Source organism: Arvicanthis niloticus, chromosome 7, assembly GCF_011762505.2.
Source record: "Arvicanthis niloticus isolate mArvNil1 chromosome 7, mArvNil1.pat.X, whole genome shotgun sequence".
Taxonomy (NCBI): domain Eukaryota; kingdom Metazoa; phylum Chordata; class Mammalia; order Rodentia; family Muridae; genus Arvicanthis; species Arvicanthis niloticus.
The window spans coordinates 34,987,073-35,010,416 of record NC_047664.1 but is presented as its reverse complement, the minus strand read 5'-3'; the positions used below and the strand labels follow the sequence as shown (position 1 = coordinate 35,010,416).

The 23,344-nt window shown below is 44.2% G+C and overlaps 1 protein-coding gene across 5 annotated transcripts in view; it reads right to left on the bottom strand.

The window, feature by feature from the left end:
• Nucleotides 1-23,344, bottom strand: part of Urgcp (upregulator of cell proliferation) — a 45,886-nt gene that overhangs the window by 22,428 nt on the left and 114 nt on the right. The window contains exon 1 of one of the 5 annotated variants that reach the window (XM_034509198.2): nt 23,186-23,340. The exons of 1 other annotated variant lie outside the window; for it this stretch is intronic. Coding sequence is in view for 1 of the 4 variants with exons in the window: in XM_034509196.2 (XP_034365087.1) it covers nt 3,696-3,709 (14 nt within the window). In the remaining 3 variants the exon portion in view is untranslated. Of the gene's footprint in view, nt 1-3,695; nt 3,792-23,185; nt 23,341-23,344 lie in introns of those variants that run through there. 3 more of the 5 variants (XM_076938182.1, XM_034509196.2, XM_076938180.1) reach the window with 3 other exon arrangements.

Below are 23,344 nucleotides of genomic sequence, written 5' to 3'. Positions count from 1 at the left end.
TCATTTTTAATACTAGTTGTTAATTTACAAATTAAACTTTATCATAGGGGTGTTTATATAAGAAAAATGCATACAAAAGTTGCTAGGGGGTGGAGAGATGGTTCAGCAGTTAAAAGCACTTAAAGAAGACCTGGGTTCAAGTCCCAGCACCCAGTGACTCACAACCATTTATAACTAACTCCAGTTGAGGAGATCTGAAGCCCTCTTCTGACTTCCTTAGGTGCCAGGCATGCACATGGCGCACACACAAACATGCATATACTTAAATAAGTCTTAAAAGAAAATAGTTTAAAGGTTTTCTGTATTAGCTGGGTGTGGTAGCACTTATCTATAATCCAAGTACTTGGGAGATAGAGGCAGGAGAATCAGGACTCAAGGCCACCCTCAGCTACAGTGAGTTTGAGGCCTGCCCAGTCTACATGAGACCCTGTCTCAAATCATTTGATATTAGCCAGTTTCAGACATTTGCTGGGTGTCTTAGAAGAAACCTTCTTAAGATAACAGGGAAAACAACACCAGAATTTTGAGAGAGACAATCTTACAGAAAATTTAAAGGGTGCTTGTGTGCAAACCTGGCTCCCTGAGTTCAATTTCAGAGCTTCTGTAAAGGTGGAAGGAAAGGATTGACACTATAAAGTTTTCCTCCAACTTCCACCCTACTCCCAACACACACGATTATAAAAGGAAACTTTAGAACCAGGGAGTTTAGGATGGCCTGCAATCCTGTAAGAATGAGACTGCTTTTGGAAATAGGTTAAGTAGAGCAGAGGGTGAAGGCCAGTGATCCCAGCATTCCAGACACTGAAGCTGGAGGATCATAAACTCAAGGCCCGCCTGGGCGACATAGTCATACCTTGTCTTGAGCCCAACAATAGCTACATTTTGTTTCTAGAACAATACAGACAACCCTAAGCCTGCATACAATTTCAAGAAATGGAGAGACTCCTAGAAACCTACATGTGAATTGTGAATCAACAGTTATGGCCACAGAAACAGCCATGACAATGCAGAATCTATGTGTTGAGATGAGCAGAGATGGACATCAGAGCCTGAGGAAACCCCAACCATCAAAGAGAAGGCTAGACAGGAAGATCTCTGTAGGTGGGAAATCCACAAGGGTGGAGACATTAGTGGAGAGTGAGACAAGGCTGGCAGACATCTCCTACCTTTCCTCTGGGCTGTGAGGGAACATAAGAACCAACAGTAGCATTCCAAAGTTCATTTTTATTTTAAGACAGGTTCTCATGTATTCCAAGCTGACCTAACAGAGGATGGTACTGACCTTCTAATCATCTGGCCTTTCCTTCCAGAGTGCTAGAATTACAGGCGTTAGCCACCAGGCCTAGTTTATGTGGTGCTGAGGCCTGAACTAAAGTGCTCGCCTACGACTGTAACAATGTGAGTCCTGCTCAGAAGGGGCTAGATGGACACAGTTGGGTGAGCTGTGTTGTGTCCTCTCCCTCTACAATGCTGTTACAAGGATTCTCCCAGAGCTGTGATATTGCTGACTGGAGATGCCCTTTAGTGCTAGGCAAAGAGCCCATGGTCCCTGCCTTCTCTTCCAGTCTTGATTCTGTTTAGTTCAAGACACAGTGGATTATGGGTCATCTCTCAAACACATCTTTTCTTTCTTTGACATCATGCCTAGCACATCTTTAAGGTCCTCAAAACAGGTTAAGATTGTTTTCTTTCCTCTCTGGCACTATCACAGATCACTGACACTTCTACTTAGCAAAGAACATCAAATTTAGAGACACCCCCTGCCGAACAGCTCCTTCCATTTCTGCCATGTATTGATCTACATCTGCTCTCTAAAACACCTAATATAGTAGGTTTAATGATAGCAGCTGGACACACGTACATCTCTATAAGTTTGAGGACCCTGGCCAGCCATGGCTACATTAGCCAGACCCTAGCTAAAATGATAGTAGTAGTAATAGTAATAATTATAATAATAATGATGATGATGATAATAATAAATAATACAGGCAACCATAACAGGGGAGGAGTCAAGGAGGCATTCTCTCACCTACCAGAGAACCTTATTAAAGAGAGTATTTGGGAGTAATATCTAGAAACGTGAAATGCAGTCAATAAGGTATGCTATCAAAGTAAGCACAGTTTTCTCCTTAAATGGAGTACACTAAAAGTTTTGTGACCTCAGTTGTGTTAATAGACACCCCTTAGGAAATTACAGATTACCATATACCCCAAATTAACTGGGTCACTCACAAATAGAACCACAAATATTAATACCTCCTACTATACAGATCATGGTTCAGACAATACACTGAACAAGCCCACACAATTATTAATCCTAGTAGGTCCTCCTCTGACCCCTGTCTACAAAGCAGTGTGCTTAGACACAAAATGATTTCTTACAAGCCTAATGGCAGCTGCCAAAAGGCTCAAACACTGCCTTACACCTTCCTAAGAGGCAGGGCAAGAATGTAGAGGGACTTTGACTCTCTGGGTTGATCAGCCTGGCCTGCCCAGGATGGGTCACGGTTTATTCTCCTTATGAGCTCAAAGTACTGGATACCCAGCTGGCATTGAAAAAGGCCTGGTCCCAGAAGTGCCTGCTTGCCCTCAAGCCTAGAAAGGCATTAGGCAGGTGGAAATTGCCTATGATCTTGCTGGCGCCCACAGGCCTGGATCAAGTTCAGATTGCTTCATTCACCTTCATTCAGACCACTGTACCAAGCCAAATCAGTCCATAGCATAGCGAAGTCTGCCTTTGTGGGAGAGCTAACTTCTACATGCTTCCCCAAGAAGTCCTCCTGCACCTGTAAGCCTTCTAACTGCAAAGATACACGGCTTAGACTGCTACCTGTACTACTGGGTCTGAGACCCTCTGAATGATGGGGTACAGTCAAAAAAGATGTTTACCAACTACAGCTATGACCTTGAGACCCATTTTCCTTTCTGTGACATAAAAGCATTAGTCCAATGATGTCATTTCATATCTCATAACCAGTAAAATCAAGTCAAACGGTAGTAATGAACTGTTGAAAAAAATGAGAAGAAAATACAAACTGTATGTGTCGCTATAATTTCCTAAGAACATTATTAGAGAGAGAGAGAGAGAGAGAGAGAGAGAGAGAGAGAGAGAGAGAGAGAGAACATTAGGAAAGAGCTAATTCCAGAACAAGTGTAGCCATCCCACAGAAGCACCCCCCACCCCCACCGCCACAGGCAGGGTCTTAGATCCCAAATTCGCTTTTTAACTCTGGACAGGGTCCATTCCAGCTGAGCCCCCCTTACCCTGACGTTGTGGCACATCCTGGGGATGTCCTAACCACAGTGAACCCAAGCATCAACTTCCAACGCAAGCAAGTCCAAACGCCAGAAACACACGTCAGGCCTGCTAAGCCGCTCTGCGGCCTCAGCCGAGCCCTAGGACCCCGAGTCCCCTCCCGCAGCTTCCCTGCTGCCCCGTTCCAGGATCCGTCTCCCCGGCCCTGACCCGCTGCTGTCCTGGCTGGTCCCGCCCGCGGCCCTGCGGGGAGACCCTGGCCCGGCTACGACCGCCCAAGGTCGGCGGGGGAGGCCGCGGGTCGTGGACAGGCACCTGGCGGGACAGAGTCAGCCGGGGTCCGGCCGAGGCCAAGGGGGCGCCGGGTCGTGGACACGCACAGCTCCGCCCGCCCCTCGCCCAACAGGCGCCCCCCGCGCACCCGGAGCGCCTCACTCACCCCGGCGACGCCATGAGCGCAGCGGCCTGGGCGCTCCCGCCTCCTCCGCTGCTTGCGCGGCTGCCGCTGGGCGCCGGGGAGGGGCCTGCAGGCCGCCCCCGCCCGCTCCGCTAGGGCGTCGGGCGCCGTGGGCCGAGCTCCCGGAGGAGGGCAGGCGGGTGCCTGGGGCGAGGGAGAGGACGCCCAGGGTCCAGAGGACTGACGATTGCAGCCACTAGCCCGGCCCGCTGCCCTGAGGCTGGAACTCACCTGCCGTTCCAGACCTGCCCCGGGGCCACTGACAAATGCCAGACCGCAGGACGCCACCCTCTAGTCCCCGCATTCTGAAGTTAATTTCCGTAAGAAATGCACTTTCCTCTACCTCTGGGGTGTACAGTGTTATTATTGTTCTTAAGGAAAACAATGTCTCTCCTACTACTAGTTCGCAGCCGGGTGGAGTAAGGTTGGCCTCTGAGCTGGTTACCCACTTTAAAAAAAAGTGTGAATATTAAACCTTATATTGTTTTACATAGAAATAAAAAGTTTAGAACTTGCGCAGTGGGGTTTCCTAACATCACCTACAAGCTATGAATACTTGGGCATGTAAAATTTTTGAGGCTTGGTTCCAGACCCTGACAAATTAGTTTCAAAGATAAATTATATCTTTAAAGCGAAAATACCAAAAAAAAAAAAAAAAAACCTCTGGACTATGCAATGCAAGCCACTGCTGGTGGCATTTGTGTTATCACATTAAGTTGTTTTTTTTTTTCAATTTTTTTTCATACAACACATTTTGGTCATATTCTTTCCCTTTCCAGATATTACATACTTTCCTAACTTCATGCTCCTTTTCCTTATTTTTATTGAGACAGGTTCTCTCTTTTTAACACTGTCCTGCCAAGAACTTGTTGTGTAGACCAGGATGGCCTTGAATTCATGGTTTTCCCTCTGCCTGCTTTTGCGACTGTCGGGTGCTGAGATTAAAGTGTGCATCACCATGTGGTGCGGGGCCAACAGTAAGCATCAGCATTCTTTTCGCCACTAGCAATATTAAACACCAAAGAGATAACTAAACTCTGTCAGTTACCAGAACATCTAGTCTGGAAACGGCTCCACCAATTTACTAGCTACAGTTACCCAGGTAAGACAGAACCTCTCCAGGGCCATGGTTCCTCATTCTCTTCTTCTCTCTGAGCGCTAAATGATTATTCTTTTGGTATTCTTTCCATCCTTGAATCCAGTCAATGCTTCTGGACATTCTTGTCCTCTTCAGGAAAACAAAAGCTAACAGTAACTGCCCAAGTTCAGAAGAGTTCCAAAGGAAAGCTGACAAATAAAGCAGCAGGAAGTCCAACACAAAGTACAAATCCAGGAGAAAGGATGGGAAAGGTTGAGGCCTGGGCAGTTATAAATGGCTGGATTCAAGGCAGTAATGCCTGCCACTAGAGGAAGCCAGACTGAAGCAAGTTTAAAAAACAAAACAAACAAAAACCTAAAATGACCTGCAAAAGAAGGAAGCCTCTCCTGCCAGGCTGTGGTACTGCATGCAAGCCTTCAGTTCCAGCCCTCAGGAAGCAGCAGTGGCAGGTGGATCTCAGTGCTAGGTCAGACTGAATCAATCAGATATGCTTCTTAGCCTGGTAATGTTTGCATTATCTGTGTGTCCATAGACTTCCCAGCACTGGATCCCTCCCCCCAGTGAATCTATATAACCTATCTGTATGTAACTATACAAAGAGTTTCAGTGTAGTCACGTCTGCTCTGTGTTTAGCTTACTTTGTTCCTTAAGGAGACTTATGCAGGCTTTATTGTACACGTGGGCTTAATTATCACCAGTATAGTTTTCACCAAATTGTAAAACTATTGGAGTCAGACCCTTGAAGGTTGAACCAACATAGGCCATTGAGTCCTGGAACTAGACTTACAGATGGTTGTGAACCATCATGTGGGTGCCAGAAACACAACTCAAGTCTTCTGGAAGAACAGCCAGTGCTCTAGACTGCTGAGCCAGCTCCCAGCCCCTTGTGTTGTGTTGTTAATGATGACAGAGGTATATCTAGTGCCTAGAAAACAGAGACACATAATGCCATTCATTGAAAACATTGTATCACATTTTATACATCTCATGTAGAGTAAAATGAAAAAATAGTCTGGTATTTGGTAAAATGCAATATTCATTTTAATTGACAAATAATATTATTTACAAATATATTAGTTATCTACTCCAAGTCTCATAAATATTTACATAGTTTCTCTTGTGACAGTTCACTTCAAGCCTTGATATGTGAATTGTGTCCATTTATAGAAGTAATTTCTGAGTAAGTATAATATCTTAAACAAAACCTTTACCTATCCCTAACCATGGGAACCCAAGTGTGCTATGAAGCAAATTGCCAACATCAAGTAACTACCACCATTTTCATTTTCACCCTCTGGAACAGAAACTGATCCTTTAAACCTAACTCTTTCCCCACTTCCTCGACCCTAGAAGCTCTGTTCTGCTGTGACTGTTTGTTCTCTGTACCCTTCCCCCAGTCTTGAGCAGGCCTGAGAGACCTTGCTTATCACGACAGACCAAGTGATAAGGATCTAAGTGGAGTTACCCACCTTAGCTGCACAGAACACAGAAGCAGAACTGCCCCTGGGCTTGCCTTGAGACTTCTCTGGCCGTGACCAGGATTATGGATTATCCCACCCATCTCCCGGCTGAAACCAGGAGGGGTTGTGGGTTGGGTCTTCCCCTTTAAATTGAGAGCTGAACATTAAAGCTTTGAGCCTTGATCAGAGAACTTTGTCTTGGCTTCATCTCTTCTCGCCCTTTATCCCCCTTTCATTCCCAGCCCCCCTTTCAGGTGAACCCAATTGACTCGTGGCTGCAGGCGGCTACAGTTCTCTTTCTCGAGACCTGTTTAATGGGATCATAACTGTCCTTATGATCAGCTAATTTCACTTAGCTATAATGAAATTCTTTCAGTTACCAGAATATCTATCTCGGCTGGAAACTGGGCTCTACCAACTTACTAACTATAGTTGCCCACAATGTATTCGAGGTTCACTTTTTGCATTTTGTCTGCTCAGATTACCAAAAACTATCAACAGACTGGGTGCCAGAAACAACATGGCCAGAGTTCCAAAATCTATTTGTTGTGGTTGTTTTCTGGTTAGACAGTTGATTCTCATGCCCTCATAGAGACTTTTCTCTGCAGATGCATGGAAGCATGAGGAGTAAACAGGGCCGGGCAGTGGTGGTGCACGCCTTTAATCCCAGCACTTGGGAGGCAGAGGCAGGTGGGTTTCTGAGTTCGAGGCCAGCCTGGTCTACAGAGTGAGTTCCAGGACAGCCAGGGCTACACAGAGAAACCCTGTCTCAAAAAAAATAAATAAATAAAAATAAACAGGTATTCTCCATGGTGTCTTCTTATCTTTTTCTTTTTTTTAAGCTCACATCATTTTAGAAGTCTTATTTTTATGTGTCTGAGTGATTTGTGTGCATGTATGTAATCGTATCACATGTGTCAAGTACCTGTGGCAGTTAGAAGAAGGCATCAGATATCAGATCCCCTGGGACTGGCATCGTATAGTTGTGAGGGGCTGGATGAGTGCTGGGAATAAACCTGGGTCCTGCAAGAGCAGGGTCAAGCTCCAGTTTGTTGTTGCTTTTTAGGAGCAGAAAATTCCTCAGGCCATCCCCCCCCCCTTTTTTTTTTGCACAGTCAGAAGCTTAGTGGGGTGGGGTCTTGATCCGAGGGCAAAACTCCCTAGATTCCAATTCACAGCTTATCTCTTTCAGCCAACCTTACACATTCCCTAGTGTTTTTTGTTACTTCTATTGTACATTGTGTGTCTTTTTGCCCCCATTTTTTTCTTTTTCATTGTAGACCTACATATTGCTCTCCTCTGAAACCTCTTGAGCCAGGGCCTTCATAGTTCACACACAGTTCACATTCAGAACTATTGTCTTCTCAACTCCTACTAGGGTGGTCTGTTAATCTCCACTTACAGCTCCAACCATTCTCCCTGATCAAAGTCCCCAAACTTCTACATTCAAAAAAAAAAAAAAAAAAAAAAAAAAAGGTAAGGTCAGGCAGTAATACCCCACTCCTGGTACCAGCTTCTGTCTTAATTTTCTATTTGTGATAAGATAGAATGACCAACACAGCTTACAGAAGAGTTTACTTGAGGCTTATAGTTTCAAAGGTTTAGAGTCTATGGCCATCATAGCAAGGAGCATGTCACCAAGCAGGCATGGCACTAGAGCAGTAGCTGAGAGCTCATACCTTGAGACACAACCATGAGGCAAAGAGAGAATGGGAATGGTATGGTCTGTTGAAACCTCAGAGCCCACCCTCAGTGACACTTCCTCCAACATGGCCACACCTCCTACCCCTTCCTAACCAGTTCTACAAGCTTAGGACCAAGCATTAAAACATAGTGAGCCAATGGGGGCTACTTTCATTCAAACAACCACAATCAGCAAGTGTTTTTAACCCCTGATCCATCTTTCTAGTACACCTCCTACCCCTTCCTAACCAGTTCTACAAGCTTAGGACCAAGCATTAAAACATAGTGAGCCAATGGGGGCTACTTTCATTCAAACAACCACAATCAGCAAGTGTTTTTAACCCCTGATCCATCTTTCTAGTGCATCTTCTTATAAGCACACCAGTCCTATCAGATTAGAGCTTTTTTCTTATGAACTTATCTAATGCTAATTACCTCCCTAGAGGAAGGTCTCAGAATACGGAATCTAGAACATTCTAGTATTTCAACTATGTTATTATTTTCTTTGGTTTTTGGTTTTTTTCTTTTCCTTTTTTAAAGGTAAGATCTTGCTGAGCTCGATGATGCCTTTAATCCCAGCACTTGGGGGGCAGGAGACAGAGGCAGGTAGATCTCTGTGAGTTCTAGGATAGCCTGGTCTACAAAGAGAGTTCCAGGACAGCCAGGACTGCTAAACAGAGAAACCCCTTCACAGAAGAAAAAGAAAGAAAGAAAGAAAGAAAGAAAGAGAAAAAAGAAAAAAAAAGGTAAGATCTTGTTTAACCCAGGCTGGCCTTTTCAAACTTTTCTTTTTTCCCATGAGACTCGGAAGGAGACAGACAGGACCCAGTGGGATTCGATCGTGCACGGGTAGAGAGAGAGCACAGAGGGCCCCGAGACCGCCTTGCGCTGCGCCACTTTTCAAACTTATTACTCTCCTGCCTCAACCTCTAAGAATGCATGAGGGATAAGAAGGGTGGGTGAGGGAGGGATGCTGTGGTGTTTCTCATCCTCTGCCTCCCATGTGCCACCATGCTTTACTAAAAGGACATTTATTGCCCAAGCTCTTTATAAAAACGGAAATAATGACAACAATATTGATTCTCAGAATACCAGTAACTTGTAAAACTCAGGAAAGTCCATCATACAGTAAAATGCTTTAAAACTTATGGTGAGATGGAGCTGGTGCATACCTGTAATCCCAGCACTGCTTGGGAGACATAGGAGAATCAGGAGTTCAAAGCCAGCTCCTGCTGCATAAGAAATTTGATGCTAGTATAAGCTACATGAGACCCTGTCTCCAAAAAGCTGGTGAACAGACCCAAAGAAGCCAAATAACAAGGAGGGGCCAAGGGAGGATGGTTGAACCTTTCTTAGAAAGGGAAATAAAGCCGGGCAGTTGTGGCACACGCCTTTAATCCTAGGACTTGGGAGGCAGAGGCAGGCGGATTTCTGAGTTCCAGGCCAGCCTGGTCTACAGAGTGAGCCCAGCAAAAAAAAAAAAAACCCCCCCCCCCCAAAAAAAAGAAAGAAAGGGAAATAAAATAGACATCAGAGGTGGATGGAGGGAACTGGGCAGAAGGGATGGGAGAGATCACATGTAGGGAAAGCAGAGGAGAGAGAATGGAAATTGACAGGGGACACCTCTAGGATGTTCCAGAGACCTGGGACAGAGTGGGGATTAGGGGTGGCCCTAGGGTCTATGGAGGTGACTCTAGCTGAAACTCCTAGCAGTAGGGGATATGGATCCTGAAGTGGCCACCGCCTGTAGCTAGGCATGACTCCCAGTGAAGGGATAAGGACAACAACCCACCTACAAAACCTTCAACCCATAATGTGTCCCTGTCTGCAAGAAGTCCAGGCACAAAGATGGAGTAGAGACAGAGGAAATAGCCAACCTGATACTATTAATGATGCTCCACTCAACAGCTTACTGAAACAGATGCAGTGATCCACAGCCAAACACTTGATGGAGCTGGGGGAGTCTTGTAGAAGAACTGGAAGGATTGAGGGACCCCAAAAGGATAGGAACTCCACAGGAAGATCAATAATCAACTAGCCTGGACCTTTGGAGCAGGGCCTATACCTGAACCTGTTGCCTGCTTATGGATCCTGTTCCCCTAACTGGGCTGCTTTGTCTGGCCTCAGAGAGAGAGGATGCACCTGGCCCTGCAGTGGCTTGATGTGCCAGGATGGGGGTAATGGGGGGAGGGCTCCCCCTTCTCGGAAGATGGGAGGAACAGCTGTAAGAAAAGGGCACTGGGAGGTGGGCTGATAGTGGGATTAAAGTGAATAAGTAAACAAAGAAAAAACCTTGGTGAGATAGTTCAGTCAGTAAAGGCACCTGATGCCATGCCTGTAAACCTGAATGCCTGAAATCCCTAGGACCCATGTCATCATGTTACAAGAGAAATACTGTAACAAAATGTCCTCTGACCTTTGCAAATGGACCCTGGAACAAATGGTTCCTATCCCCACCCCAAATAAATAAAATGTTATTTTTTTAAAAAAAGGTATGGTAAGAAATTTCTGTTAATTTAAATTATTTAATATGTTTAAAGCCAACAAGGTTTATTTAATTTGTAGTGCTAGGATTGAACCCAAGACCTTGCATATGCTAAGCAAATGGTCTGCTACTGAGCAACTCAATCAAAGTTTTTATTTATTTTATTTTATTCATTAAACAGTTTTAAAAGCTTTGTTTATTTTATGTGTATGAGTGCTATGTATGTCTGTGCACCACATATATGCCGATACCTGCAGAAATCAAAAGAGGACATTGGATCCCCTGGGACTGGAGTTACGGTTGTGAGCTGTCATGTGGGTGCTGGAAATTGAACCTGGGTCCTCTGCAAAAATAACAGTGCTCTTAACCACAGATCCAACTCTTTAGACCCAAATGTGTTTTTTGTTTTGTTTTGTTTTGTTGTTTTGTTTTTTAAATCACATGGCCCTACCAACTTGCTCTCAGTCAAGGATGACTGAACTTCTAATCTTCCTGCCTCCACTTCCCAAGTATTGGGGGTACAGGCAACAGGTTTATGTGTTTCTAGGAGCTGAAGCTAGGGCTTTATATGTGCTCTGTCAATTCTACCAACTAAACTTCATCACCAGGCTCCAAGTTGTTACTTTGGGCTGCAGATGGCCCAGTTAAGAGCATATGCCACCTTCCGGAGGACCTGAGTTCAGTTCCCAGTACCCATGTCAGGCAGATAACAGCAGCCTGAAACAACTGCAGCTCCTGTAAGATCCAATGCTGCTGGCCTCAGTGGGCACCCAACATCATGTGCATCTACCCACAAAACATACAAAATTACAAAACAAGTGTTGGTTCTTGGAGAATAAAATCAGAAACCTTAATGGAGACATTGCTATTAATCTTACAGAATCAAAAGAATAGTTGTATACCAACGAATTAGATGATCCAGATGAAATGAGCAAATTTCTGGAGAGTTTGTAGAAGGAAGTAGCCATCTGAAAGTGATATTTAATTGAGGAGCAGACAAAGTGACGAATCAGAGAAAGATTTGACAGAGTGAGTAGAGATAGGGTACGCCCAGCTCTCAGGAGACCAACACAGGAATGAGAGAAAGCAACATAGAAAGAGAGATGAGGCAATCTTACCAGGACAGTTTTACAGAGATATGTTGCAGGGGAAGACAGAACAAGTTAGAGAAGAAGCCAGAAGATTAGAACAGATTGCCAGACTTAGTATGAAGCCAAGCAAAGCAATTCAGTTGGAAGCCAAGAGAAGCCAATTCCAGATCTGCTGAGTTGAACCAGCCACCAAGAGATCAGAAAGAGCTAGAAAGGGTGAGTTTATCCAACAGTAAGCCTCCAAGACAACAATTACATCTAGCAGGTAAAGATATTTTTACAATGGTGAAAGGAAAGAACCAACCCTCATAAGCCGTCTTCTGACCTTCAATGGACATGCCCACATAGACACATATATAAGTAAATAAAGGAAAAAAAAATCACTGGAAATCTAAATGACCCTGTAAGAAGTAAAAATACTGAATCACTAATTAACAATATCCAAAGTCTAAGACCAAATGTCTTTATTGGTAAGTTCTTCCAATTTTTTTAGATATTTAACCTCAATCCTGCTCAAACTCTTCCAAAAAATAAAATAAAGCTATATATAAAAAATAACCTATTGGCCCATATTCCTCATAATTTAGTTACAGAAATCCTGAAACAGCCAGCACTTGGGAGAAGAGACAGGTAAATCTCTGTTAGTTGAAGGCCAGCATGGTCTACATAGTAAGTTCCAGGATAGCCAAAGCTACATAGTGAAATAATGTCTCCAAAAGAAAAGAACTGGTTTTTAAAAAGTCTTTGGGGTTGGAGACCTGTAAAGACAGCACAGTGGTTAAGAGCACAGCATATGATTTTTCCAGAGGTGCCCTAAACTGATATAACTGGGCCCAAACCACCTCTCACTAGATCCAGGGGATCGATGCCACCTCTGGCCTCCATGAGCCCCACATTTGTGCTACATACCTACACAGATATATACACAATAAATACAGGCTGAGAATACCTACCATGTGTGAGGTTTTGGGTTCAATCTCAATTCCTTTCTCCCCGTCCCCACCCTCTCTTCAGGAGTAGTGGCTTGACTGCAATCTTAGCACTCAGAAGGCAAGAAGGATCCTAAATTTGAGGCCAGCCTGAGCTACATAGTGAAAACTGTCTTAAACAAAGGGAAAAAAATCTAGCAAATTGAATCCATCAGCATTTAAAGGGATTATATACTAGGCTGAGGATATACTCAGTTGGGAGACTGCCTGCCTATCTTAAAGCCTTGGCTTAGGTCTCCAGAACTAGAAGTGGTTCACATGAGTAATCCCAGCACTCAGGAAGTTAAAACAGGAGGACTGTTGTTGGGAGCCGACTTTAGTAGAAAGCGGCTAGATCAACTTTGCAGCCATCTGGAACCATATACCTTGATGAAAGACTTGGTTTTCAAAAGCCTGTAACAGCTGAAGCACACTCTGATAAATATATTGTTTATCCCACATAGCTTGTTTTGCTGTTTAGTGACCTCAGCTGTTTGGTGCACCTGTGTTCTCCTGCTTGTGTTTATAAATACCCCAGATTTCCTTTCAATAAAGAGAGACGGGAGGAGACGGGAGGAGACTGGAGGAGACTGGAGGAGACTGGACAAGACTGGACAAGACTGGACAAGAATTAAGACCGGACCACACACCCTGCCTTGTCTCCATTCTTCGCATCGCTTGCCTCTCCAGCCCCATTCTCTCTCTTGACTTAGCTCCGAAGTGTTGAGGCAGAGTGTGGTCCTCAACAGACTGATTTCACAGACAGCCAGGAGTCTAAGCTTCACAGTGAGACCCTGATTCAAAAGGGGAAGGAAAGAAGAGAAGGAGGGAGAGAAAGGAAAAAAGGAGAAAAGGGGAGGAGGAAGAGGAAGAGAAAGGAGAGGGGGAAGGAAAGAGGGGAAGGGAAGGAGAGAAACCTATTTTAATAGGTCTACAGTAGTTTAGTACTGTAGTATAGAACTAAAAGTTCTATCAAGGCAATTATACACACATACAAAAATATTTACAGAAAATTAAAAAGCTTACAAATGGAAAAACTAAGGGGGGGGCATGGTAGGAAGCCCTATAATCCCAGCACTCAGAGGTAGGGGCAGAATAAAAAGTTCAAGGTCATTCTCCACTATATAGTGAGTATTGTGAGCATACTGTGCCAGAAACACAAACACTAAATTCACAAGATTCAATGGTTTCAGTGACAGCAATGTATCAGATAGTCCTGTTTACCTTGGTAATCTGGTGAAGGCAAATGCAGGTCCTTTCATTACAATATTTTTGTCCTGTGTGCAAGCATGTTTATATGTGGAACCCTGATGCTGATTTTGGAGATCATCACCTGTGGGACAGCCATGCCAGGCAGAGCAGGTTGAGATTCTGGAAACTTACACCTCAGACAGTAGGCAGCTCCCTGCTCCCTGCTCCCTGCTCCCTGCTCCCTGCTCCCTGCTCCCTGCTCCCTGCTCCCTGCTCCCTGCTCCCTGCTCCCTGCTCCCTGCTCCCTGCTCCCTGCTCCCTGCTCCCTGCTCCCTGCTCCCTGCTCCCTGCTCCCTGCTCCCTGCTCCCTGCTCCCTGCTCCCTGCTCCCTGCTCCCTGCTCCCTGCTCCCTGCTCCCTGCTCCCTGCTCCCTGCTCCCTGCTCCCTGCCAGATTCCTGGCCTGGAACATGAGCCACACTTCCCACATAAGGAAATGTGACCTGTGGTCACATAGGCCCAGAACAGAGTTCTCCAGGCTAATGAGGTACCTAGAGGGCCCTGAGGGTTTAGCCAATGAGCTTCCCTTCCCAGACATTCCTCACTGCAATAGGTATTTAATCTCAGGTTTACCCTAAGAGGTTGGTACATTTGCATCCATTTTCCATGACGAACAATCAAGAAACAGTTTAGAACCATCAACTGTCTATTTCATCAAGAATCGCAGAGGTCAGCATGGAAAGGGTCTGACTACAGAGTAAGCCAGAGCTTCCCTCTCCCCCAACCCACCCTGGCCCTGCTCATCCTCACAGCCTGCAGGTTCTCAACTCCATTCTTTGCTCTTCCATGACTCTCAGAGGTGCCTGGATATCCAAGAGTCTGAGAACCCCTACAGCCCCGGCCTTGTCAAAGGCCTGGGGACCCCCACCACTTTGTTCCTGGCTTCTGTGTGGTTCTGCTTCAGCGACTGGGGGCCCAGAATGCCAGCTCTGACATTCCCACATCTCAGACTGAGCTTTCCACACCAATCCCTGAAGCCCAGCACCTGTTGGTGGCAGCGTGGAACAGGCACAAACTTTTCACCTCCAAGAGGCCATGCCCTGTAGCAGGGCAGAACTCAGACCAACAATCAACATCAATTATTTTTATTCAAGGAGGCAGAGTCCTTCAAGCAAACCCAGGGCCCAGGCCAAGTCTCCTTGGTTAGCTTGCTTGGTGAATAACCTGTCTCTGCCTTCTGAGGCAGAAATTACAGTTCCAATACCAATCATAATTCCTGTCCTCATACTTGCATATCAAACACTTAACACTGAGCCATCTCCTCTGTATAGTGACAGTTTTGGAACTTGGTTTCTTTTTTTAAAAAATGTAGAAATATAATAAGAATGTACTTCCATCTTGATCCCAGGAGTAAGGATGTGGGGCTGCTTTGGACTGTCCTCAGCAGCCGACTGTCTAGCAGAGGCATGGTTTTGAAAGCTGCAGATAGTTTGTATGATTTTGTGATGTTAGAAATTCTGGGAACTTTTCAGAGGATATATAAATGCTAGAGCCCAGATTTTGGGTGGGTGGGTAAGGTTGGTTGTGTTTGTTAGTAACCACTGTCAAAAAAAGAAAAGGAAAGAAATTCAATTCAGGGATTTTCCTCATTCCTCTCTCTCCTCTATCCTTGTTTCTCTATCTAGTGTTAGAGAATGAAACCAGGGGATAAAGGGCTGGAAAAAGAACCCACACAGTAGCACAGACCAGTGATACCTTTATCCCTTCATTCCAATCAGTTCTTTGTTTGTTTTGAGATGTGGTCTATCTATGTAGTTCTCCTGGCTGGTCAGGCTGGCCTCAAATTCACAGATATCTGCCCACTTCTGCCTCCCAAATGACATGCATACACACATTACATATATGTGTATATTTGGTTTATAGGAAAAAAAAAACAAGTTAAGTGGTTTGACTAAGAATGGCTCTGTAGGTTCACATTTGAATCCTTGGCCATCAGCGAGTGGTAATACTTAAGGATTAGGAGGGTGGCTTTGGTGGAGGAAGTGCACAACTTTCAGGTTTCAAAAGCCCAAGCCAGACCTACTCAGGGGCTCTCTTCCCGCTGCCTGTAGATCTGGATGTAGAACCAAGTTACTTCTTCAGAACCACACATGAACTGAATGCCACTATGCTCCCCACGATGATAGTGGACTAAACTTCTGAAACTGTAAGCAAGTCCCAATTCAATGCTTTCTATAAGTTGCCTTGGTTATGGTGTCTCTTCACAACAATAGAGCAGTGACTAAGACAATGGGAAAGAAGCTGTTGTTGAAAGTAAAGTTGCAGAGTTCCAGCACCAAGGCCAAAGCAGAGTAGGTATAAGAGCAGTTCAGGTATAGACAAAGCAAGCAGGTTGATGGCTAGCAGCACTCAGGTAGCCCACGTCAACAGTAGTGGACCAAGACTCACAGAGGCCCCAGGAACAGTCTAGAGTTCTCTCTCTGTGGACCTTAATGCACATCCAAGCATCAGATGATAGAGATGAGCCATCACCACTGAAGTGCTAGGTGTCTACCACTTTGGGGGTCCTGGTTGAAGACTCTTTCCCTAGGCCAGCTTATGTCAGATAAGTTCTTGAGCCTAATTTGTTTGGTATGATTTTAATCTACCCACATGTCACTCAACTCACCCCAATACATTTACAGAATGGCACCATCTCTTCTTCCAGGAGTCAGTCTTTTATCAGCCTACCCCTACTGTTGATAGATGGTAGTGTTTACTTGTGTATCCAGAGCAAGATCTTTCAATTTCAAAATTAAGTCAAAAGCTGCTTATAAATGTTCTCCCAGGGTAACCCAGAGGCTGAAAGTCACTGTTTTATATAATATGGGGTGACTCAGAGTAGGGAATAGCCCGATAGCAACAGTGAGTGCGAGGCAAGCATTGCTGCATAAGACCATCACCAAGAAAACACAAGAGTGGTAAGAGAGAGAAGACCTGCACAAGGTTTTTGGGGTGTGTGTGTGTGTGTGTGTGTGTGTGTGTTGTGTATACTGGGCATATACATGCACACATGTGTGGGTGTACATGAAGATCAGAAAACATTTTGTGGAGTCAGTTCTCTCCTTCTACCTTCATGTGGCCTCTGGAAGCCTACCTCAAGTCACCAGACTTGTGCAGCAAGAGCCTTTACCTGCTATGCCAACTCACTGGTCCACACAGGAGACTTGAGGTGAGGCATGGGTGCCCTTGAAGAAGATCATGGGACAAGCAGTCTTTCCCTCTTTTTTTTTCCTTCCCTTTTCTGGCTGCAGTGAGATGAGCAGGTATGTCCTCCACACACTGCTTGTACAATGTACTGACTTATCACAGGTCCTATACCAACGGATGTTCAATTGTGGACTCAAACTTCCAAAATTATGAACCAAAATGAACCCTCCGTGGGTTTTTGTTTTCTTTTGTTTTTGAGACAAGGTTAAATAGACCAGGCTGCCTTCAAACCCAAAGATACACCTGCTCTCCCTCAAAGGACTGAGATTAAGGGTGTGTATTAGCACACCAGACAGACTTTTCTAAGATCTGTATTTGCAACAGTGACAAAAACCTGGCTGTCACAACTCCAAAGCACATTTGAAGATTAATTTTTTATTTTTTCATTATGTGCATGTGATCTGTGCAAGTGAGTGAAGGTAAGCCACAGAGATCAGAGGCAACAAAGCCCCTTGAACTGAATTAAAGGCTGTTGATCAGCCCAACATGGGTGCTAAGAATCAGACACAAGTCCTCTCTGCAAGACCAATATCCACTTAATTGCTAAGCCATCTCTCTAGCCTTTAGAATGCTTTTCTTGAGGAAATGAGTTAGCTGTCTTGGGAGTTTAGCACCTTTATCTTTCTACACCACTGTGTGCCTTTCCAGCTTTGCACCACAGAGCAACTGTGAGGTAGAAATTGAGCAGTTACAGCTGTCCAACCTTAGATGTCTCCAGAAATAAAATCCCTCTACCCCCACTTCCAAAGTGCTAGGGTTCTAAGCACTGTTGTATTCATTTCTGTGATAAAAACACTCTGACCAGAAGCAACCTGAGAAGGTTTACTGACTTAAAATTCTAGGTCACAATCTATCACTGAAGGAAGTGAGGACAGAACTTGAAGGCAGGCCTGCTTTCTGTTCCATACAGCATCACATTCAACCATGGAACTCACTTCACGAAGAAGTAAGGTAGGGACCACAGAGGTTGCTGCTTGTTGGCTGGCATGCAGACTTTCATATACACTTGAAGATCACCTTACTAGAGAATGGTGCTGCCTGTGGTGGGCAGAGCCCTCCTAGATCAATTAGCAATCAAGACAATATCCACAGGCCACACTGATCTAGATAATTATTCAACTGATGTTCTTAAGTGATCCTAGTAGGTGTCAAGTTAGTTGACAGTTGAAGCTAACCAAGACCACCATACATACTAGCTTTTTTTTTTTTTTTTAAACCCAGACAGAATTTCTCTGTGTAGACTTGTATGTCCTGGAACTAGCTCTGTAGACCATGCTGGCCTTGAACTCACAAAGATCCGTTTGCCTCCCCAGTGATGGGACTAAAGGTATGTGCCACCAGCACCCAGCTGCCTTATCTTATGCACATATACTTTTCTTAAATTTTCTATTTTATCTTTCAATTCTTTCATCTTCTTTAAGAATTTATCTTTGAGAAGGCAAATGAAATGGCCAATAAACTGCCACCAAATTCAATCCCTGTGACCCACATAGTGAGGAGAGAGACAAACCACCTACCTACCCATACATCTATTCACAAATAAATAAATGTAATTTTAAAAGACGTATCTTTTTTAGGGGCTAGGAGAGATGGCTCAGTGTTCAGGAGTGCTGGCTGCTACAGATAGGTTAGACTCCCAGCAACTACATAGTAGCTCACAGACATCTGTAACTCAAGCTCCAGAAGATCCAACACCCTCTTCTGGCTGCCTCAAGAACCAGGCACACACGTGGTGTATAAATACAATAGACACATAAAAATTGTTTTAATCTATCTTTAAAAAAATCTAATGTGTGAGCATGTTTGCCTTGATACACACACACACACACACACACACACACACACACACACACACACACACACGCCTAGTGCCTGTAGAAGGCAGAAGAAAGTATTGGGATCTCCTGAACTGGAGATAAATATGGTTGTGAGCCTCTGGGCTGGTGCTGAGAAGCAAACCTGGGTCCTCTGCAAGAATAACAAGTGCCCTTTACTACACTACTAAACCATCTTTACAGCCACTAAAAGTGTATCTTTGAGCTTGTCATTGTTGTCTGAGACATGATCTCACATAGCCCAGACTAACTTAGAGATGCCATAGTCTTTGGCGGTTGTTGTTGTTTCAGGAATACATTCTGTCCTTTTTTTCTTTTTTCTTTCATAATTTTCTCTTTATATGTTATGATTTCTTTATATAGGTATATTAAATCTAATAATGTAATAACACTCCCCTTCCCCAGATGTTTTGTTGTTCTTGCTGGGTTTTGTTTGTTTGAAACAGGGTCTCCTATAGCCCAAGCTGCCCTTGAGTGCACTATGTAGTCAAAAATGGTTCTGAACTTCAGATCTGCTTGTATCTTTTTTGTTTTGTTTTGTTTTTTTATTTGCTTTTTTTTTTAATTGTTTGTTTAGATCTGCTTGTATCTTAAGTGCTAGAATTACTGGTATAAGCCATCAGACCTGGCCCTTTTGCTGATTTAATATTTTTTAGACTATTTTAAGTGTGTTTTGTCTGCATGTATGTATGAATATCATGTGTATACATGGTGCCCAGAGGCCAGAAAGAGAATCCTGGAACTGGAGTTCATATGTTTATGAAGCACATGGGAGTTCTGGGAGTGGAATCTGGGTCCTCTGCAAGAATAAGTGCTCTTAACCACTGACCATCTCTCCAGCCCATGCCTAGCAATCTGTATTATTTCTGCAATGCATCTATATATCTAATATTATTTCACAGTGCAAAATATTAAATATTATATATAAGCATAATAAAACATTTAGAAAGCTATGGGCTATGTCACCAACAGGAAGTAGAATTATGGATTCTGGATTATGAAAAAAATCAAATTCTTGGCTAGGCAGTGGTGGTATACACCTTTATTCCTAGAATTTGGGAGACAGAGGTAGGCAGATTTCTATGAGTTCGAGACCAGCCTGGTCTATGGAGCAAGTTCCAGGACAGCCAGAAAACCCTACACAGAAAAAACCCTGTCTTGAAAAAACAAAAAGAAAAAGGAAATCCCTGTAGAAGATCTTGAAAATCAGTTATTAGGGTATCAAGAAATGGCTCAGTGGTTAAAAGCACTGGCTGCTCTTCCAGAGGACCGAGGTTCAAATCCAAGCAACCACATGGTAGCTCACAAGTATCTGTAACTCCAGTTCCAGGGGATCTGACACTCTCACACAGACATACATGCATTCAAAACACCAATGCATATAAAATGAAAATAATCATTAAAAAAAAAAAAGAAAATCAGTCATTAATAGTGCCACTGCCCAGGAATAACTATCACTATCACTCTGGCTCACTGAGACAAATACATAAACAATTACAAAAACCTGGAGTCACTTATTCCAAGATGTGTGCATGGGATGGGTGGCCCACGAACTAACACTTACTAATTTTTATTCTAGGGTTTTTGTTTTGTTTGCTAGGTAGGGTCTCACCATGTAGCCCTGACTGCCCTTGAACTCACTTATCCTCTGACCTCTGCCTCCCAAGTACTTAGATTACAAAGTGTAAGCTGATTTTTAATAATGCTTTTGAGAATTTTATACACTGTATTTTATCATACTCTTTACCCTCCCTCACATCCCACCTACCTACACATCCAGCTTCATGGTCTTTTTCTTTAAAACCACAAATACAAGAAGTCCAATTTGTATTGAATGACTGCTCCTGGCATGTGGCTGGTGCACCCACTCCATGGAAGGAGATGGATTTCCCCTCTGCCAGCAGCCTTCACTTGCAAATGGCTTTTTGGCTAGAGTAGGTGGGATTTGTGTCCACTTGTCCTCTCAGTGCTGGGATTGCCTGACTTGAGCTTGTACAGGTCTTCTGCATGCTGTCAGTCTGTAAGTTTATACACACATCTGCTCTAGGTGTCTGAAAAAAGCTCTTTCCTTCAAGCTATCCATCACTTCTGGCTCTGACAGGCTCTACAATCTTTCTGTTCCCTCACCTACATGGATCTCCTGAGGAGAAGGATGTGATATGGGCTGAGTGTTCCAAAGTCTCCTAGTCTCTGCAAGGTGACCAATGTTGTGTGTGTCGGGGTTATCGGGTAGTTGTTTTTGCGTGCCTGACTTTTTTGGAGACATGATCTCACTACACAGCACTGGTCGGTGCTATATAGACCAGGCTGTCCTCCAACTCACAGAGATCTGCTTCTACCTTCTCAGTGCTAGGACTAGAGGTGTGCAGCATCCTGCCTGGCTCTGTTAGGTTTTTTGAGACAAGGACTCACTTGCAACCCAGGGTGGCCTGAAATCACAGCACTCCTCTTGTCTCAGCCCCCCATGAGGTGGGATTACAGGCACATTTGTTTGTTTCTAATGGGAGACTCTATGACATTCCTGTCTCAGCTTCTAAAGCATCTAGAGTACAAAAGAGAGCAGCTGCACCCAACTGGAAGTGTGCACCCTGCTGGGCTGTGAAAACAGGACTCCTGATGTATGTAAGCCATCTGAGTGATGTTCCAACTAGCTTTGGAAGATTACTCAAGAAAAACAAAGGAAGCTTTCCAGATAAAAGTAGGCCATGGGGCTGGAAAGACAGCCCAGTGGTCTAGAGCACTTGTTCTTGAAAAGGACACAGGACTGCATGGTGGCTCACAACCATCTTTAACCCCAGTTCCAGGAAATCCAACCCCTCTTCTGGCCTCTTCAAATCTCTCTGGATACATACATACATACATATAAATAAATAAATAAACACATATAAACACACAGGTAAATATTCATACATATAAAATAAAATGAATCTAAAAAAAGAAAAAGCCAAGATTTAATGATATAGAAGATGGGGCTTGAGAGATGGCTCAGTGGTTAAGTGTACTATCCTGAGTTCACTTTCCAACAACCACATGGTGGCTCACAACCATCTGTAATGGGATCCGACGCCCTCTTCTGGTGTGTCTGAAGACAGCCACAGTGTACTCATATACATAAAATAAATAAATAAATCTTTTTTTAATGTAGAAGGTGCAAGATGGGTGGATCTCTGTGAGCTGAATGAAGGCCAGCCTGGTCTACAAGTGAGTTCCAGGATAGCCAGGGCTACAGAGAAACCCTGTCTTGAAAGACCTGCCTGCCTCTGCCTCTAGAGTGATAGGATTACAGGCATGAGCCATCACCACCATAGCATACCTAGTTAAGGAAGTAAAGCTCACGACAGCAGATGCTGAGGGACCACAGAGAGCCCTGAATGTATCCCCACAGGTCACACGGCTTCCTTGTGGAGTTTTGGAAGAGGATGAAGTTTGGTAGGGCTTATATTTTAGAGGACAGTTCATGACATGTGTTTAGGAAATTAGGGGAACAGTGAATGAAACATAGGAATCTGGCTGGGAATCCACTGAAGTATTCAATTCACTGTTTTTGTTTTGGGCAGGGTCTGTATGCATGTGGTACAGGAACATGAGAGGCCAGTGTAGAATGCCAGATGTAACCTGCTACTCTCTGTGCCTTACTGCCTTTGACACAAGGGCTCTCACTTAACTGGAAGCTCTCTGTCTATGCTAAGCTAGCTGCAGGGATCCTCTCATCCCATCCACCCAGTGCTAGGGTTAGAGACATGTGCAGCCAAGCCCCACTTTTTATGTAGGTACTCATGAACTCAAATCCTCACGCCTGCACTACCAGCACTCTCACTTACTACCTCTTCAACTCCTATTTATTTTAAATTTTCCTTTGGAATGTTTGTAAGACTTAGTCTTACTCTGCAATCCAGGCTGGCCTCAGCCTATGTAGCCCAGTCTGGTGTTGGAACACTTTTGGTCCAGAGCAACTGCACTGCACTGGCATATCCTATTAAGTATATCTGTTTGGGGGGAATATATATATATATATATATATATATATATATATATATATATATATATTCACATATGTATCACACTGTAGTCCAGATTCTTTACTGTATGAGATACGCTAATACTTTGTATTTTATCTCATTTTCAAGATGTTGGTTACAATCTAGTACACCGATTTTGTGACATACTACTAAGTTCGTTACTACTTGGTCTTAAACACCTCGGATGTCTTGGAGAAAGGGAAGCAGAGTTTAGCTTGGGGCGTGCACTTTCAGGCTGAGTCTCAATAGCGGGAGTGCATTGAAATCAACTAAGTACTACTGAAATTGCAGCTCTCCAGACATGTAGATGCATTTGTGCTCAGCACCTACGCGTATTGAGAAATATCTGTAACACTTCTGCCCCAAAAGCATATAAGAGCGAATGTATACTTACAGAGCTGACAACCACTAAGCTCGGGAGTTAAGTGACAGCCCAGGTAGGGGCAGAGAGCATTGCGTGTGGCACCTGCGGTGTCAGGCACGTCCTGGTGCCCAGGCCCTCGCCTAGCAGAAACCAGAGCCACAGGGCCCAGTGACGGTGGCCGAGTAACTG